Consider the following 19,591-nt stretch of genomic DNA (forward strand, 5'->3'; position numbering starts at 1 on the left):
TACTACATCAAAAACTAATGATGTACTATATGTTGGCTAATTGAACGTAAAAAAAAAAAAAAAAGAAAAGTTAAAAATACAACCCAGCAATTACACTACTAGGGATTTACCCCAAAGATACAAATGTAATGATCCAAAGGGGCACCTGCACCCCAGTGTTTATAGCATCAATGTCCACAATAGCCAAACTTTGGAAAGAGCTCAAATGTCCATCGAAAGATGAATGGATTAAAAAAATGTGGTATATATATATATATATATATATATATATATATAATGGAATACTACTTAGCCATCAAAAAAAAAACCAAAATAAAATCATGCCATTTGCAACGATGCGAATGGAACTACAGGATATTATGCTAAGCAAAATAAGTCAATCGAAGAAAGACAATTATCATATGATCTCATTCATGTGGAATTTAAGAAACAAAACAAAGGAACATAGGGAAATAGAGGGGAAAAGTAAAACAAGAAGAGAGAGAGACAAACCATAAGAGACTCTTAATCATAGGAAACAAACTGAGGGTTGCTGGAGCAGAAGGGGGTGAAGGGATGGGGTTACTGGGTGATGGACATTAAGGAGGGTACGTGATGTAATAAGCACTAGGTATTATGTAAGACTGATGAATCACTGAACTCTACCTCTGAAACTAATAATAGATTACATGTTAGTTAATTGAATTTAAATTTAAAATTTTTAAATTTAAAAAATTAAAAAGAACAAAACAAAAAGGGACACAAGACTAGAAAACAGTAAAGCTGCAGACACAAATTCAAATATATTAGCAATAATGTTAAATGTATATGGGATAAACAACCAACTCAAAAGGCAAAGATTGTCAGGTCTGACTTTGGACAATAAATTTTGATCGATCTAAATATAATGTTATTATTAAGTAAAATTCATATTGGAATACCAGTTCTAATAATATGTTAGTAGGAGTTTCTCAAGGACAATTCTAAGGAAATTTGCCACAGATTGGTACCAATTTAAAGTTTTTGAGATTTTTTTTTTTTTACACATGGAGTTGAGCAAGTGAAAGACCACAGTATTAAATGGGTCACTGATGGGGACAGTGATGTTACCAAAATAATCATAGAGGTTGAGGTGGAAGGGAATACTGTGAGCCTGGTGCCAAAATCTCTGTAAGGATGGCGTTTATGAATTTGAGGTGACAAGGACTGAAAGAAAGTAGTAGAGCCAGATATTTTGAGCCTCTAAAGTTAATGTCTGTTATCTACTAGTTATCATATTAGGCATTCAGCTAAATACAGAAAAATAAAACATAGTCTCTGCCCATAAAATATAACGACATAGACAGCTTTATAAACATAAATACAGTACAATGTAAAGGTGTTATCATTAAAGTAAGCTCTGGGATTAGAGGAAGGGAAAGAATCATTGATCTGGGGACACAGTGATAAAGAAAGCCTTTAGTAGTGAAGAGCTATCTTTTTCTATCTTGGGATTAATTTATTATGACATTTTATCATTTGAAGTAGGGTAGCAGGGGTCCAGTTGCTGAGAAAGCTCTAAAAACTACAAAATACTGATGTGGTTATTTAGTCAAGGGTGAAATATAACGGAGGCTGGGGCTAAGTAGTAATCTCCAAACCTAGTTCTGACAAATGGGGACATAAGTGATCTAATATAAGTGGCAGAGGAATTCAACAGTTGGGCAACGCTGGCCAGAAAGACCAAGATATTAGCAAATATTTGAAAATCCAGGCAGTTATGCCTAGGAAGAATAGGATAGGGGCACTGACAAGGAAGATCCCTAATCCCAGCTGGAGACTGATCTAATTGGTAGATGACTGGAAAAGGAACCTCAGAATAAAAACCAAAGCAAAAGGCCTTTTTTGTAAATCTTTGCCCAGAATGTTCATTATCTGCACGGTAGCTGGAGCCCCATTTTCGGTTTCAGCATCCATTGATGATTCTAGTCTAAATTCTTAACTATAAGAATTGCAAAATTGTGATAATTTGGCTTTAATTTCAAGTACCTTAAATACCCAGGGGAGCCAAAGTTATTGCCAAAATGAAAAAGATACCTATGTTAAATGTAATAGGAATTTGTGAATTTATAATTTACCTTTATACCTCCATTATAATTACCTTTAATAAATTCATATTTAAATATATTAAAATTGATATTCTTTTTTAAAAGATTTATTTTATTTTGAGAGAGAGAAAGAGAGAGCAGTGCAAGAGCATGAATGAGTGCGTGGTGGGGAGGGGCAGAGGGAGAGGGAGAGAGAGTCTCCAACAGACTCTCCCCTCAGAGCCTGATGTGGGGCTTGATTTCATGACCTGAGCTGAAACAAAGAGTTGGACGCTTAACTGACTGCACCACCCAGGCGCCCCTAAAATTGATATTCTATGCTGAGTTCTATTTTATACAAATAATATCAAAATTATAAAAATTCCATTTGGACCACATAATTTCTTTTCCAAATCAAAATACTTTAGAAGGTAGAAGTTAACACTATTTACAAGTACCAAAGAAAAACAGACAAAAACTGGCAAAGTCCTGGGCACCCGAATTAGCTTCTCTCTATACTCTACTCAACTTCCCACTCGTATGACCACACTCTGAATATGGTCAACAACCAAAACTGCTCCGCCCTTAAAAACCCATTCTCTAAAACAGTGCTTCCTTCCATCCTTCCAGCTTGCCACAACTAATAACTATTCTTCATCTGCACATTTGACCTGCTAAAGCCTTCCTCTTTTCTTTACTTCTCCCCCTGACCAGCTTAGATTTCACAGCCTATCAAGTAAATCACACTTGCCAAAATACCAAAGTCCCCTGACTCTTGTTCTTTTCTCACCCTCCTGGCAAAACCCCAATCCTGGATGAACTGAACCATCTAACTTCTTTGTGTCTGCATAAAGACTTCCAAGCTGCTGGAGAAAAATCATACATTTCAACAGTCTCCATAAATTCATGATCACCAATTTCAAATGGCTTTCAACACTGCCTGGCAATCTTCCTTCACCCTGGCTTCTGCTGTCACCACTCTACTGAAGCTGGTCTTACCAACATCACCATTAACCTTGCTAATGACAACACTGCTAGTCATAATGATCACCTTTTAGTCTATTTATTGCCTTCCAACAATATTTAAAATAGTTGACAGCTTTTTTTGACTCGATCCTTGGTTTTCATGACATCTTGAGCTACTTCTCCTTGAAGACTTAGTCCAAAATGCTCTTCTCATTCTGCTTTTTTCCCCCTGAAGTATCTTTGTATCTAGCACCCTATAAATTTTATGTATCTGTTTTGTTATTAACTGTCTTCTCCTCTGAGAACATAAACTCCATGACGGCAGGGATTTTTCTTTTTGGTCTGTTTGGCTTACCTTTGCAATCTCATGGCCCTCTAGCCTGTGCACACTAGGGCCTCAGTCAATATTTTTTTAGTGAATCTATAAGTGAATAGGATCGTTGATAAATATTCATCAGATGAACATTTGCTATAATAGCATTTTTTATTACACTATCAGCTACTGCATTAATTATATGAAGGCTAAGCAGTTAAAATCCACAAGTACTCCTAGTGCATTAAATGCTTGCTTGAGCAAATTTCCTTTCTTTGGCCTTCTGACTTAGTCTGTTTGCTGGGCCTAATTAAGCAAGGGTGGCTTCTTTCAGGCTTAAACTACTACTTCAGTGTCATTCCAAATTTGTTTATCTTTAACCTCACATCTATTCTTTATTTGTATTTCCAAAAACTTACTGTATTATTTTCATTTTGATGTCCATCATTATTTATATTTCAAACTCAACATTTAGAAACTCAAATTTATCTACCCAAACTCTCATACTGACCTCAAATAAATAGAGACACATGCTGAAACTGTTTTTCTCTCATTTTTTTAATGTTAATTATTTGTTTCACTGGCTACTCAAATGACCAAGCTAGAAACAATGGAGTCTCCCTTATTTCTTTCCATTTCATATTTCCTTTATGTAATTGTGCTCCATGTGATGCTGATTTTAACTGATTTTGTCTCACACAAATCTCTCCTTTTCCATGCTTTCAGGTCTTTGGTCAGGAGTTTGTTAATGCAAAACCTTCCTAATTGCTTTTCCTGCTTCCAGATAATCAATTCGTTCTTTGTATCATTGCCAACTTTACAATTCCAAACAGCTCCATACCCTTCAAGGAAAATTTTCAAATTTCTTAATACATCATAAAATACTTTAACCTTTAGATTACAGAGGGAGTTTGTAGACAATACTTAATCCTATTATCCAAAATCCTGGGAATCGCTTCACATGGCAAACTACACCCACATGAGTAGATAAACCCTTGGAATAAGTTAGCCCAAAAAGGAGCAGTTTTACTAATCATTAGAGGTTGGTAGGAAATCCCAGATTTAGTAATGAGATGGAGGCTTTTTGGAGAAAGGGATAAGTTTACCCAAAGAACAAATAACATCTAGGCCAAACAGATTATAGCACACTTGAGGAACTGAAATCACTTATAAATATATTAAATATTTTTCGATACAGTAGTCCCGTCTTATTCCAAGGGGAAACGTTCCAAGACACCTGGTGGATGCCTGAAACCACAGATAGTACCGAACCCTGTATATAACATGTTTTTTCCTCTACATAAGAATGATAATAATGTTAAATTTATAAATTAGTCACAGTCAGAGATTAGCAACAATAATAATAGAATAGAACAATTATAACAATATACTGCTATAATAGTTATATAAATCACAATCTTTCAAAATATCTTACTATACTCACCCTCGTGATGATGCGAGATGATAAAATGCCTACGTGAGGACATGCTGACGATGAGGTAGCAACCGTGACGTAGAGTTAGTCTACTATTGACCTTCCGCTGATTCGTCATGAGGAGGATCATCAGCTTCCCTGCAGCAGTTGACCACAGATAACTGAAACTGAGGAAAGTGAATCCACAGATAAGGGGGAACTACTGTATAAAAAGATGATCTCTCTTCAAGTTTCCTTTGGGAGGGGTGTGAATTAAGAAGAGAAGAAATGAAAATGTAATCACTATAGTGCATGCATGTTCTTTTCTATCTGAAACAGTAATCCTAGTGATAAACCCTTGGGGGATAAATTCATCATGTCTTTGTGGGAGCTTCTTCCATTTCTAATACACTAACTTCTGATGACAAGCATTTTTAAGGAGGATACACTCTGAAGCCCAGAGAGATACACATTTATTCAACTATATCAGGGGAATGAACCATGAAGGAAATTACAGGTTCTTTATTACCCTTACCAGTCACTTTACAGTTTGTACTTTCAACAGATTAATTTACTTCTTACAATCTGAAGAAGCCTGCAGAACAAACATTATGTCCGTATTACAGACAAGGCAACTACAGTCCCTAAAGTTGAAGTGATGTGGCCAAGATCACAAAGCTAGCCAAAAATTCATTTACTCATCTTGCCATTAACAACGTAGTTTTCAGGTCTGAACTTTAAAACTATGGAGGGATTCGTCAAAATTCAATTTAGTAAACATCTTTATATGAAAAACTTGTGTCTTGGTCTGGAACCCACAGTTCATTCTTTCTTAGTACATATGATAGCATTCTGAAAGACCACTATAAAAATCGGCTTAATATCATATTTTTTATATCAATATTTTCTCATTGTACCTATGTTTCTATACTTTCCATCGTGAGCCCCTTAAGGACAGTGAATAGGTAATATTCCTCTATTTCTTTCTGACACTGTATTTCTGCCATTTAGGCAGAAAGGGCTCAATAAATATTTATTAAATTAAATATTTGAAATTCACGTGCAGGAAAAATATCCAATGCCCCAATACTATTTTCCTCTTATCACTATTCTCAGCATTATATTCTCCTTTCTCTGCTTTCTATTTTCCATAAAAACCTAATGGTGACTGGGCAGGGAAAATCAAAGTTGGCAAACACAACCTGAAGACACTGTGTTAACCTTAATATTTCTTTTAGAAATGTGAGAAATATTCAGAGCAAGAAGTTCACATATTCAGAGGTTATAAAACAAAGCTCTTGATTCTAGCCAATAAGTATTCATTTGGGGGAGTAAAGAAGAGACTGTAAGAATTACAGAGGGTAACAGGAAAAACGCAAATAAATAACACACAGGTAATAAGAAAATAGACTCCTTTCTGCAGCTGCGAGCCCCAGACTAAGAATAAAAGATAGAAGTACAATTTTGTAATATAATTCTAATAAGGAACATTTTTAAAAATGTCCGTAAACAGCAATATGTATTTATTTTGTGGCAAAGTGTTTTTTTCAAAAGAAACAAGTGTGCAGTTTTGCTTTTCCTATTTTTAATGAATTGAGAAAGGTGTTCTCTCCTCCCCCTTAACCATTATCATTCCTCTCACCAGGCTTGAGTCAAATATTATTTACTGATGCAAGATACCATCTTTAAGCAGATTTCGGGCTATTCCATAATGTGGAATCAAAAACTTAAATGAATGTCAGTTTCACTTTGTTTTGCCTCTATTACCTGAACTGTGGGCTTAATCTTTAATTATCAGGTCTTCGTTTTATTTATTTATTTTTTTAGTCTATTAAAATGGCAGTGATGATTGCCAAGATGCTTTCTACCTTCTCCGCTGTACAAACTGTTCCTGGTGTTGCTCTTGTTTTCTATACCAGTATTTTGACACTTGTTAGCTGCATTCCAGCCTCTGGGGACAAGCTGCCCTGGGCAACAGAAATTTGCCCCTGAGGTCCTGCGGCCGCCTCACCTTTGCGAAAAGGGACAAGTCACGCTCAGAACGTGAGACTGGGGCGGCGATCCCTTCAAGTTCCGGGCCTAGGAAAGCCAGCGGTAACCTCACTCCCGCCAACCCTTCCGCCCGGACGTTCGAGTTCCAAGCCAAAAATTGAACAGGGCGGGGCTCCGGGTGGGGCGACTGGGTCACGTGACAGGTCAGGTGACCGCCCCGCGCGCCCCGCTGTCTGCCCGCGCGCGCGCCCTGGCCACTCGGCGCCCCTCCGCACGTGGCGTCGCCGCTACTGCCCACGCTCGGCCCAGACCCCGCCGCCCGCAGCCATGGCACCCAGCCAGCTCGGTGAGCCCCTCACGCGCCCTCCCGGAACCCCGCCCGCGGCCCCCTGCCCCGCGGCGTCCCGAGTTCGCAATGGCGGCGCCCGGCTGCGCGGCGTGACTGCGAGCCCCACGGCCTGTTGGCGGTAGAGCGGCTCGCGGGTGTCTGACCCCGAGAGGCCCCGGGCTGGGCCTGGCTACTGTGGGCCGCCGTGATGGCCTCGAGATTCGTGACTGCCCTACCAGCCGATCCCCTGCCCCCCCAAGGCCTTGAAGGACTTAATGTCTTGTACTGCTAGTGATGAGGAAAAACGTCTTCTGTTTCAGCCTTATTTAGTGTCTCTGACAAAACGGGCCTTGTGGAATTTGCCAGAAACCTAACTGCTGTTGGTTTGGATCTGATCGCCTCCGGAGGGACTGCAAAGGCTCTCAGGGATGCGGGGCTGGCAGTCAGGTAAGGCACAACTGAGTTCTTAAGCTCAGTACAACCGGAACGTAGTGTGATCCGGTTCACTGGAAAGTCATGCACCCCGGGCACAGTGAGTAAAAAGACGTCATTTCCCCCTTCCAACACCACTTACCCCGTTACAGAAGAGGAAAGTGAGGCTCAGAGAGATGTAGTAACTTGTGCTCAAGTTTACAGAGTTAAGTGAGGAGTTCAGGGTTGGAACCCCAGGAGTCCCCATTTCAGAGCCCTCTTTCTTACACTTCTATGGCACATTAATTTAGGCGGGCCATTTGTTATTAAAGAAAAACTCAAATTAATATGAGTCACATGATCTGTTTTGATTGGGTCATTAGTGAAGCTGTTGACAGCGTTAGGATTCAAGTCTACCTGTGTTCCCTTTCCATCTCTGTTAATTATTTGAAGGCACAAATCTGTCATTCGTTGCCTTATCCACAAGCTGTTCATTACCTGGCTAAGTGATGGGAAGAAGGAATGAGCAAAAGATAAATGAGGCTGCCATTCCTGACCTCAAGGAGGTGGCATTCTGGTTGGAGAGGGAGTAACTACTGAGGAGTAGAAAATGGAAAAGGCTATAGGACAGCTCTAATGAATGGCAGTGAGACTTTGGTGGAAGGACATACCCACTCCTGAAATATGTTTCAGAAAAGGAGTGAAAGATCTGTCTGCTTTTATTGCCATGTCAAAAATTCTGCTGCTTGCCCAGTGGGTCAGATTTTTACCTTTTTAATCGTATAGTTTTGCCTTCTATGGGCAGTAGACAGCTTTCCTAAATTTGACAAGTTCAAAAGGCAAGAATGCCTTACTTTATTTATTAAATAAATGATTTATATTTTCCAAAGTCTTTTTGCATCATAGTTTTGATGTTCTCCTAAGACCCCTGTAAGAATCATAAAAGACAGTTCAGCCTTTTCTGAAGAGCAGCAGGGTGAGAATCCAAAATGTAGACTGTTCTTTCTTTTGGAGCATGTTGGATGCTGTTGTAGTTGGACCTTTCAAATTAAGCAAACTCCTATAGCCTTTTTTCCTCCACCAAACTGTATTATGGAGCTATTTCAGACATAATCTTAAGTAGAAGAATATAATTAGCCGTCCTGTTGTGTATCCATTCCTGTTTAAAAACTTATCAACTGTTTAGTCTTGTTTGATCTGCACCTCTACCCACTCCTCACTTACCCATTGTAGCTATGTATTTCTTTCCTTTTTTTTTTTTTTAAAGGTTTTATTTATTTAGTTGACAGAAGCAGACAGCCAGCGAGAGAGGGAACACAAGCAGGGGGAGTGGGAGAAGAAGAAGCAGGCTCCCAGCGGAGCCGGGAGCCCGATGCAGGTCTCGATCCCAGGACTCTGGGCTCACGCCCTGAGCCGAAGGCAGACGCTTAACGACTGAGCCACCCAGGCGCCCATTTAGCTATGTATTTCTTAAAAATTGGGAATGTAAATGTATTTCTCTCCCATTAAAACTGTTCACACATATTATGCACACACACTCATGTAATCCTTACAACAACTTTTTGGTTCAGGTAGTATTATCTCCCTTTAATAAATAAGGAAACTGAGGCACAAAGAAATTAGATGACTTGCCCAAGTTCATACAGCTAACACAGCTAATAAAATGCAGAGCCAAGATTTTATCCCAGGAAGTTAACCTGGAGGTGTAACGTAAGCTGATGGGATTTTAATTGGTGACTATACAGCAGTGAGCATGCAGAGAATTATTTGAAGACTGCCCCTGTTGCATGCAAATTCTGAAATCTAAAGGAACAACAAGCTTTTTAATTCCACCACATGGTTTATCATGCTAAGAGTACATCTCCCTTCTTTGTTTTTAGCAGTCATCCTCTGTTGGAGAAACTAGATTGTATTTCCTGAATGCCAGGAAAGGGAATTTTGAATTAGATACCATGATGTCACCAGTTTTCAGTTTATTGGAAATATGTGAGCCTTTGGTCAGATACCAGTCATCTGCCAATGACCCTTAAAAGGAGACTCCACCCAGGAAATTCTATATCCTATTGGAATTTGCTGCTTTAAAATATTTATTATTTTTTTGTACTGCAAAGGCAATGTATGTTGGTTGTAGAAAATGTGAAAAATATAGGGGTACCTGGGTGGCTCAGCCATTAAGCGTCTGCCTTTGGCTCAGGTCATGATCCCAGGGTCCTGTGATCGAGCCCCACATCAGGCTCCCTGCTCCGCTGGGAGCCTGCTTCTTCCTCTCCCACTCCCCATGCTTGTGTTCCCTCTCTCGCTGGCTGTCTCCCTCTGTCAACTAAATAAATAAAATCTTTAAAAAAAAAAGTGAAAAATGTAGAAAATAATAAAGAAGGTAGTAAATAGCTTATAATTCTGTTTAACATGTTGACGTGCTTCCTTCCAGTCTTTTTATAAACATATTTCATAGCTTATACAGAAGGTAATTTTGCTTCTTGATTTTGTTCACCTAACATTGTTGGCATTTTTTCCCTCTCATTAAAATTTGCTTGTAAATCAGGCTGGGGGCAGGGGAGTTCATGCCAGTTTGGTGATCAGAATCGATATTTAAGTATTGCCTTGCATTTGACCCTTTGTCATATTTTGCAATTATTTTTTCCAGTTTAATTTTTTTTTTCTGTGTAAAACTTTTAACATTTTACATAGACACATCTGTTGATCTTTTGTTTAATGCTTTGAGCACATTCCTCGTATATTGAATTTTGGTAGTTCTGTGATTTTTTTTAAATGCTCAAGCCTTTGATTCATGGGGAATTTATTTTTATACGGGCTAAACCAGTATTATTCCAATACTAACACCACCTTACTAAAACACAATCTTTATTTCCCCACTCATTTGATTTGCCATCTTTAACGTTTGTTTAATCATAAAGCTAAATGTTTGTTTTTACTTTAGTCCGTTTCTGAGATAAAGATATTTTTAGTGCTTTTTGTATATACTGCTAAATTATTTCTCAATTTAATATATGGTATATGATTCAGTTTCTGAATTCTGAACATTCAGGCTCTGGAAAATGCCCCCAAATGAGGACAGTAGATGTAATGTTGGAAGATGCTTTAGAATAGTGTAAAATGACAGTTCAGCAGAAACAGCAATATGCTTTTCATCTATTTTCAGAGATGTCTCTGAGCTGACGGGGTTTCCTGAAATGTTAGGGGGGCGTGTGAAAACCTTGCATCCTGCAGTCCATGCTGGTAAGTGGTTGGTACTTTCCATTTAAAACAATCAGTGGTCTTCAGGGATATTTTGGTTGATTACTATGTAGAATAAATGAGGAAAAAGGCAGGTCATAAGCTCAGAAAATTATCTGTGAGTCTATATTGGTTTTGTCACATTTGCTGCTAAAGTTCATAATACGTTAGAACCTATTTAAAATCTGGTTTGCTTTATTTGATGGATTCATATTGTTTTCCTCTGCTCACTATTAGTCCTGACCTGAGAACTAATTTAGAGTGATATTTTCTGTTGGAGTGAATAAAAATGTTTCCGTTTCATGTGTGAAAAGACTTTTATTACAATCCAAACTTAGAATGAAGTATCACAGTGTAACTGACTTTTTTTTTTTTTTAAAGATTTATTTATTTATTTGAGAGAGAGAACAGGCACATGTGTGCTTGAGTGTGGGGAGGGGCAGAGGGAGGGAGAGAATTCCCAAGCCAACTGCCCGAGGAGCCTGAGCCAGACAAGGAGCTCAGTTCCAGGACCCTGAGATCATAACCTGAGCTGAAATCACAAGTCGGACTTTCAACCGACTGAGCTACCCAGGTGCCCTTGTAACTGACTTTTAAAAGAATTCTTTTTCAAAGTGCTTTAGTTTGCTCATCTGAGACTGCAAATTATGTATCAACCAAAAATGGTAAGAAACAGATATATTGCTAATTTACCAGTTAAAGTAAAATTCAGCAGAATAAAAGGCTGTTAGGCTGAGGAGGATCGTCAGATAAGCCATTTACTTATGGGAGTACATAGATTAATGGAACTGGTAGCAGTTATGTGAAAATTCTTTTACATTTTGTTGCTTAAGAAAGGGTGAGTAAGGGGGGCACCTGGCTGACTTGGTGGAGTGTATGGCTCTTGATCTTGGAGTTGTGAGTTCAAGACCCATGTTGGGTATAGAGATTACTTGAAAATAAAAAATTTTAAAAAAAGAGAGAAAGAAAGGGGTGATGAGGAACTGGTACAAGAGCTTTTTAAATATACTCTAAATTTTTAACTCTCTATTTTGTCTTCTTGATTAGGCAGTATTAGAGGCTTTAATTTGATTGGTGGGACCATATTGGAAAGAAGTATCTTATTCTGATGTGTTTTTTGAACCTTTACTTTGTTAAACTTACTTTAACTTTGTTAAATTAGGAATCTTGGCTCGTAATATCCCAGAAGATAATGCTGACATGGCCAGACTTGATTTCAGTCTTATAAGGTAAAATTTGGGTGTTAAAATTTTAATACATTAAGGATCAAAGAATAAGTATGCCACACCTGGTGCCCTCCCTTTAAGACCAAGATTAACATTAGGTTTAGTTTCCTATTCACTCACTATAAACATTTATTGAATACCTTCTGTGTGACATTTTACATACATAAGCATATTTAATTTTGCCAAGTTTATATTACCAAAATTCATACTTAAACTAAAAAAAAAAAACAACTTTATTTTTTAAGGAAGTTGTGACCTAAATGTTGGTACATGTTAGCAGTGTAATTATTTGCATAAGAATACGCACTATTTCTTTTCAATGTATGTAACTCCATTGAGATATAACCCATATACCATATAATTTCCCAAATTAAAATCTACAATTCAGTAATATTTAGTATATTCAGAATTGTGCAGCCATCTCCACAGTTAATATTAGAATATATTCTTCATCCCCCCCAAAAAAACCCATACCCATTAGCATTCATTCTTCATTTCCCCTAAAACCTCTAGCCCTATGCAACCGTAGTCTTTTCTGTCTTTATGGATTTAGGTATACACAGCATTTCATACGAATAGAATCATATAATGTGTGGTCCTTTGTGACTGACTTCTTAACATGTTCTCAAGTTTCATCCATGTTCTAGTATGTCTCAGCACTTCGTTTTTTTTTATTATTATTACTGAAAAATAACCCATTGTATGGATATATCCCATTTTATTTATCAGTTCATCAGCTGATGGGCATTTGGATTGTTTCCACATTTTGGATCCTAGGAACAGTGCAACCATGAGCATTCATGTACGAGTTTTTGTGTAGACCTATATTTTCATTTTTCTTGGTTATATATCTAGGACTGGATTTCATTGGTCATCTGGTTAAGTATGTTTAACGTTTCCAGAAGCTGCCAGACTATTTCCCAAAGTGCTGCATCATTTTACATTCCCTGCAGGAGTGTAGGAAGTTTCTCCACATCCCCACCAACATCTTTTACCCATGATGGCTGGCATGTCATTGTGATACTACTGACATTTCCTAGTGATGTTGAGCATCCTATCATATGCTCATTGGCCGATTATATACCTTTGGAGAAATGTGTGTTCTAATCCTTTGCCCATTTTTTTATTGTTAGTTCTCATTTTATTATTGTAAGAGTTCATTTTGTCCCATTCTATGGATTGTCTTTACTTTCTTTATGGTGTCCTTTGACCATCATAAAACCTTTAAATTTTGGTAATGTCCATTTTATCTATTTTTCTTTGTTGCCTATGCTGTTGGTGTTATATCTAAGAAGCATAATCCAAGATGGTAAAGATGTAAGAGTTTTTTAGTTGTAGCTCTTTTGCTTAGGTCTTTGATTTTTTTAAGTTACTTTTTATACATGGGTGTGAGTTCGGTGTCCGACTTCATTCTTCTGAATGTGGCTGTCCAGTTGTCCCAGCATCATTTGTTGAAAAAACTTCTTTCACCCATTGAATGGTCTTGGCACATTCAGTAATATTTATATCATTATTATATCTTTGTGGCAAATACTGAAATTGGGAAATGTGAGTCCTCCAACTTCTTTTTCAAAATTGTTTTGGGTATTCAGGGTGCTTTGCATTTCTGTGTGAATTTTAGGATCAGCTTGCCCATTTCTGCAAAAAACAGAGTTGGAGTTTCCTAAGGATTGTGTTGAATCTGTATATCAATTTTGGGGGGGGGTTGGTTTGCCATCCTAATATTAAGTCTTCTAGTCCATAAACTGGGATGCCTTTCCATTTGTTTAGATTTTCTTTAATTTATTCTTCTAGCAGTGTTTTGTACTTTTTAATATACATGTCTTATGCTTTTGTTAAATTTATTCTTAAACATTTTTTTGTTGTTTTTGATGCCACTGTTAGTAAAATTGTTTTCTTGATTTCCCTTCGGGTTGTTCGTTGCTATTGTATGTAAATTAAAATTATACGTTCTATAACCTTGCTGAACTCAGTGCTAATAGTTTTTTTTGTTAAATCCCTTAGGATTTTCTATATACAAGATCATGTCATCTGCTAATAGAGATAGTTTTACTTTTTCCTTTCCAATCTTGATGCTTTTTATTTAATTTTCTTTGTTAATTGACCTGTCTAGAACTTCTAGTACAGTGGTAAGAGTAGACATTCTTGTCTTGCTCCTGATCTTAGGGGAAAGCGTTTAGTCTTTCACCTTTAAATAAATATAATGTTAGCTGTGGGTTTGGGGTTTTTCTTAAATACCTTTTATCATGTTGAGCAAGTTCTCTTCTATTAATTTGTTGAGTGTTTTTGTCATGAGTGGATGTTCAGTTTTGTCAGATGTTTTTTGTGCGTCTGTTAAGGCGCTCAGGTGGTTTTTGTCCTTTGTGTTATTGAAATGGGCTCTTACATTAACTGGTTTTTAGATGTTAAACCAACCTTACATTCCTAGGGTAAACCATATAGTGTATGCCTCTTTTTATATTTGTTGGTTTCCGTTTGCAAGTATTTTGTTGAGGATTTTTGTGTCGGTATTCATAAGATACTGGTCTAAATTTTTCTTGTGACATTTTGGTTTTGGTATCAGGGTTATAGGCATTGGGAAGTGTTCACCCTCTTCTGTTTTTCTTTTTTAATTAGTTTTTACCAGTTGTGCTTATTTCACTGGGTGTGAACCTGCCCACAGAGCTCTTCACATTGCAGGCTTAGGTGTGGAACTCTACTGGTTGTTAATTTCAGATTAGTTCTCTATTTTAAATTATTCTTTCGGACTTCCTATTAACATCATTGTATACGATCTCTCTGAAGACAAAACAAGCGAAGAAACAAATATTTCACCCTTAGAATGGTCTGTCATTTTTCATCATTGTACATGACCCATTGGAAATAGAATCTAAAATTGAGTGTTATAGATAAAACTGATTATATTCCAAAATGAAGATGTTATCTGTAGCCTTATATTTTGCATTTCTATTAAAATTTTTTTAAAATGTGTTTTTTTGATGGCCAGATTATATAATGGGTAGTTAAGTTTACCCAGGCAGCAACATTGCAGTATGATTTGGAGGAAATAATGTTTTGAGAGCACCTACTGACCAAAGCCACTTTTATTTACGATGTTATGCAACAGTGGGAGCTCCTGACATTTCAATATATTTTTTAGAATTCTAAAATGCTAGGATTATAGTTTATATTTTAGATCGTTAGACTCTTTGATCATGTTAAAGCTAGTGACTGACTTATATGTAAACCCCATAAAGTTTGTGTTTCTAACAATAGCTAAATTCCTTTTTGGTTTAGAGTTGTCGTCTGTAATCTGTATCCCTTTGTGAAGACAGTGGCTTCTCCAGATGTAACTGTTGAACAGGCTGTTGAGCAGATTGATATTGGTAAGTTAGCAAAACCATATTTGAAGACTGATAAGGGAGGATTACTTACATTTTATTTATTTATTTATTTTTGGACTATTTACTTTTTTTTTTTTCTTAAAGATTTTATGTATTTATATGAGAGAGAGAGAGTGAGTGAGCAGCAGACCCCACGCTGAGCCCAGAGCCTGACATGGGGCTTGATCTCACAACCCTGAGATCATGACCTGAGCCATAAGAGTTGGATGCTTAACCAAGTGAGCCACACCCACACTCCAAACACTGTTTATATTTTAAAATAGATTTTGTTTTGATGTTCACCGAGAATCAGAACATTGAGGGAGCAGAAAATCATTACTGCTCCCAGACTGTGTTCTGGGGTGATTGTAATTCCCCTATATTTTCTAAGCTATTTCTTGGTATAGAGATTCATCTGGGGTATGTTTTTTTACTTTTTAAGTCAAAAATTAGAAGTATGAGTACAGTGACTTTATTTGAAGGAGGTTAAACTTACATGGAAATACAAATTGTCTTTTGTTCTCTCAAGGTGGAGTAACCCTACTGAGAGCAGCAGCCAAAAACCATGCTCGAGTGACAGTAGTGTGTGAACCCGAGGACTACGCGGCTGTGTCCACAGAGATGAAGAGCTCCGACAGCAAAGACACCTCCTTGGAGACTAGACGCCAGTTAGCCTTGAAGGTAGGGATGTGCTTTTATCCAGTGCAGTGTTTGCCAAACCAAATGGTATTCAATTTTCACTAGGTCTCCTTGGAGCTGCTATCCTTTTCCTGTAAATGAAGAGACCCAAGTATTACAGAGGTCAAAAAGATTGAAAGAGACCCGGAAAGAGAATGATTCATTGTGTTTTTAGTGTTACTGGGTGTTTTTCCTGCAGTTGTGTGTGGGCAAGGAGTGTAGTTTGTTGTGTGCTACCTAAAACCCTCTTGTTCCCACTTTTGTTAGTGCTGCTGGTGTTTCACAAAACTTACACTTTTGTAGGCTTTCACTCATACGGCACAATATGATGAAGCAATTTCAGATTACTTCAGGAGACAGTATAGTAAAGGAATATCTCAGATGCCTTTGAGGTATGGAATGAACCCTCATCAAACTCCTGCCCAGTTATACACGCTGAAGCCCAAGCTTCCCATCACAGGTAAAGGCTGTGTGTTATGTGTCAGTTTGCTGTGTCTGGGGGTGTGTGTGTCTTTCTCTTTATTGTATCTGATTTGCTTCAACATTGAGAAGATAAAGTAAATTACATAATGCCTTTCATAGCCACCTGAAGTTTGAGGTGCCAGGTGGACTTGTGAGCAAAAACTGTTGAGATAATTAGGGTTTCCGGAGAGAGGTCAGGTTGGAGATACAGTTTGGAATGTCTTTGGCATATAGATGATTTTGGAGATGTAGAACAGGCAGGATGAATTTCGCAGAAGAGGTTAAGCAGTGGAGGAACCAGGAGAGGAAAACAAGGCTGGAAAACCTGCAGGGTTTCAATGCTGCTGAGAACAGAAAAGCAACTGTTTGAAAAATTTTTGCAAGAACAATTTCCTTGGAATGATGGATCTGGAAGCCCCACTAAAGTGGGCCAAATTAGGAATGTGAGGTTAGGAAATAACAATAAAGATAATTCTTTGAACAGGAAAGTTAATTAGGACTTCCATGTATCTGTAGAATTAAAAAAGACTTTTCACTCTTTTGTTCCATTTTACTCTTGAGGAGGGCATTAGAACATGTCCTACTGTCTGGGAGGGGGTAGATGGGGGCAGATGGCAGGGGAGAGAGTTGTGGGTATGAAGGCCTTGAAGTCCCAAGCATCGGTAGGAGGTCTGGCCTTTGGTGACAGCATGGACAGCTTTCTTCATGTATTGGGAAGGCAAACACAGAGCACATTGATTGGTACATTTGGTGGTAGGAAGATGCAGGTACTCCTGTCTCTTCTACTTTTGGCAACTGAGGGAGAGGAGGAGCAGGGAGCAGTGTCAGAGATTTGAGAAGAATCTGAAATACTCCTTTCTTTCCCCTTCTCATTCATTGGATCAAGTTCTGTTATTACTCTACTTCAGACATATTTTGGATCTTTTCTAACACTATGAAGCCCCCACAGTGACCCCAAAAGTCTCCCAGACTGCAGTAATCTGTTTTTTTAAGATTTTATGTATTTGACACAGAGCGGGAGTACAAGCAAGAGGAACGGCAGGGAGTGGCAGGCAGAGGGAGAGGCAGGCTCCCACTGAGCAAGGAGCCCCATTCGGGGCTCAATCCCGGGAACGTGAGATCAGGACCTGAACCCAAGGCAGACACTCAGCCAACTGAGCCACCCAGGCACTCCAGTCTGCAGTAATCTTACTGCTCTCTGCTTTGTCTGTCTTTTCTATTCACAGCAGAGTAGTCGTAAGCATGTAAATCAGATGATGTTACGCCCTATTTGAGACCATTCATTGGCTTTCCCTCCCACTTATATGTCTGTGCATGCCCTGCAGACCCTGTTATCTGACTGGTCTACTTCTTTGATAACCATCTGCTATCTGCTACTCCCCAGGGCCTGTTTTCCTTTTGGTCAGCAGGCCCAGTGTCTGTGGCCTTTGCTCTGGTCTTCAAGGTCTCACTCGCTTGTGATTCAGATCTCACCTTAAAGTCACCTCCTCAGGGAAGCTTTCTCTGATCACCCAGACTGAGGTAGCTGCCTGTCACACTTTTATCACAGCACTATTTTCCTGCATTTATTTATGTTTTAGTCATCTCTCATTTAGTCATCTTCCCCTGAGAGCAGAAACCTTGTCAGTCTTTGTCCATTGCTTCTTGTTTGTTCATTGCTGCATTCTCAGTACTTAGAATATAGCTTGGCGTGTTCCCTAAGTATTTATTGAATGAATAGTTAGAAACTTGACATTTTGCATGAATTTTTACTTTTAGAATTTCTTAAAACAGGAAATTTTACTGTTTTATCATGTTATTTCCTCCTTATAATGTTTCCCATTTAGATTCAAGAAATACTTCCATGTACTTTCAGTTCCCATATTTTTCATTTTCAAAGCTCTTTCATTGGTGTTGGTCAAAGGAACTGTTTCTTAGGTACTTTTTTTTTTTTTTTAAGACTTACTCAGTTTTTTTAGAAAGAGAAAGGGCACGCAAGTTGCAGGGAGGGGCAGAGAGAGAGAGAGAAGCAGATTCCCCGCTGAATGCGGAGCCCGACCCAGGGCTCAATCCCATGACCCTGAGATCATGACCTGAGCTGAAATCATGAGTTAGACACTATATACACACAATGGAATATTACTCAGTCATAAAAGGAACGAAATCTTGCCATTTTCAACGACATGGATGGAACTGGAGGGTATTATGCTAAACAAAATAAGTCAGCTAGAGAAAGACAAATACCATATGACTTTATTCATGTGGAATTTAAGAAACAAAACAGATGAACATAGAGGAAGGGAAGGAAAAATAAAATAAGACAAAAACAGAGAGGCAAACTGTAAGAGACTCAACTATAGGAAACAGGATTACTGAAGGGGAGGTGGGCTAGGGGGATGGGATAACTGGGTGATGGGCATTAAGGAGGGCACTCGAAGTAATGAGTACTGGGTTTCTATGCACCCGATGAATCACTAAATTCTGTCTCTGAAAATAATACAGTATATGTTAATTAAATTGAATTTAAGTAAAAAATTTAAAAAGAAGAGTTGGACATTTAACTGACTGAGCCACCTAGGCACCCCCTTGTTTTTTTATAATAGACTTTATTTTATAAAGTAGTTTTTTTTTTTAAGTTTTTTTTTTTTTTTTTTTTTTTTTTTTGACAGAGACAGCCAGCGAGAGAGGGAACACAAGCAGGGGGAATGGGAGAGGAAGAAGCAGGCTCCTAGCACAGGAGCCTGATGTGGGGCTCAATCCCAGAACGCTGGGATCACGCCCTGAGCCAAAGGCAGATGCTCAATGACTGCGCCACCCAGGCGCCCCTATTTTATAAAGTAGTTTTAGATTTACAGAAAAATTTCTTAGAAAGTACAGTGAGTTTCTAGACATTCCCTCCCTCTGGATCTCCTCTTCCCAATTTCCGCTTTTAATATCTTGCATTAGTATGGTACATTAATTAAAATTGATGAACCAGTAGTGACTCATTAACTAAAGTCCATTGTTTACATTAGGACTCACTCTTTGTGTTGTATATTCTTCGGGATTTGACATGTGTAATGTCATGTATCCATTTTGACTGTATTGTGCAGAATAGCTTCACCACTTAAAAGTTCCCTGCATTCTACCTCCCTGATTTCTGCAGCCACTTATATTTTTACGGTTTCCATAGCGTCATAAG

The 19,591-nt window shown here is 38.2% G+C and overlaps 1 protein-coding gene across 1 annotated transcript in view; it reads left to right on the forward strand.

Moving 5' to 3' along the window:
• Window positions 1-6,919: 6,919 nt before the first annotated feature.
• ATIC (5-aminoimidazole-4-carboxamide ribonucleotide formyltransferase/IMP cyclohydrolase) overlaps window positions 6,920-19,591 on the forward strand; it is a 28,016-nt gene continuing 15,344 nt past the window's right edge. The window contains exons 1-7 of the mRNA XM_045806670.2: window positions 6,920-7,076; window positions 7,379-7,505; window positions 10,630-10,706; window positions 11,866-11,932; window positions 15,206-15,294; window positions 15,821-15,972; window positions 16,273-16,429. Of these exons, the coding sequence (XP_045662626.2) occupies window positions 7,058-7,076; window positions 7,379-7,505; window positions 10,630-10,706; window positions 11,866-11,932; window positions 15,206-15,294; window positions 15,821-15,972; window positions 16,273-16,429 (688 nt within the window). The 5' untranslated portion in view covers window positions 6,920-7,057. The remainder of the gene's footprint in view (window positions 7,077-7,378; window positions 7,506-10,629; window positions 10,707-11,865; window positions 11,933-15,205; window positions 15,295-15,820; window positions 15,973-16,272; window positions 16,430-19,591) is intronic.

Source organism: Ursus americanus, chromosome 1, assembly GCF_024610735.1.
Source record: "Ursus americanus isolate L20-20 chromosome 1, mUrsAme1.1.p, whole genome shotgun sequence".
In the NCBI taxonomy this organism is placed as follows: Eukaryota; Metazoa; Chordata; class Mammalia; order Carnivora; family Ursidae; genus Ursus; species Ursus americanus.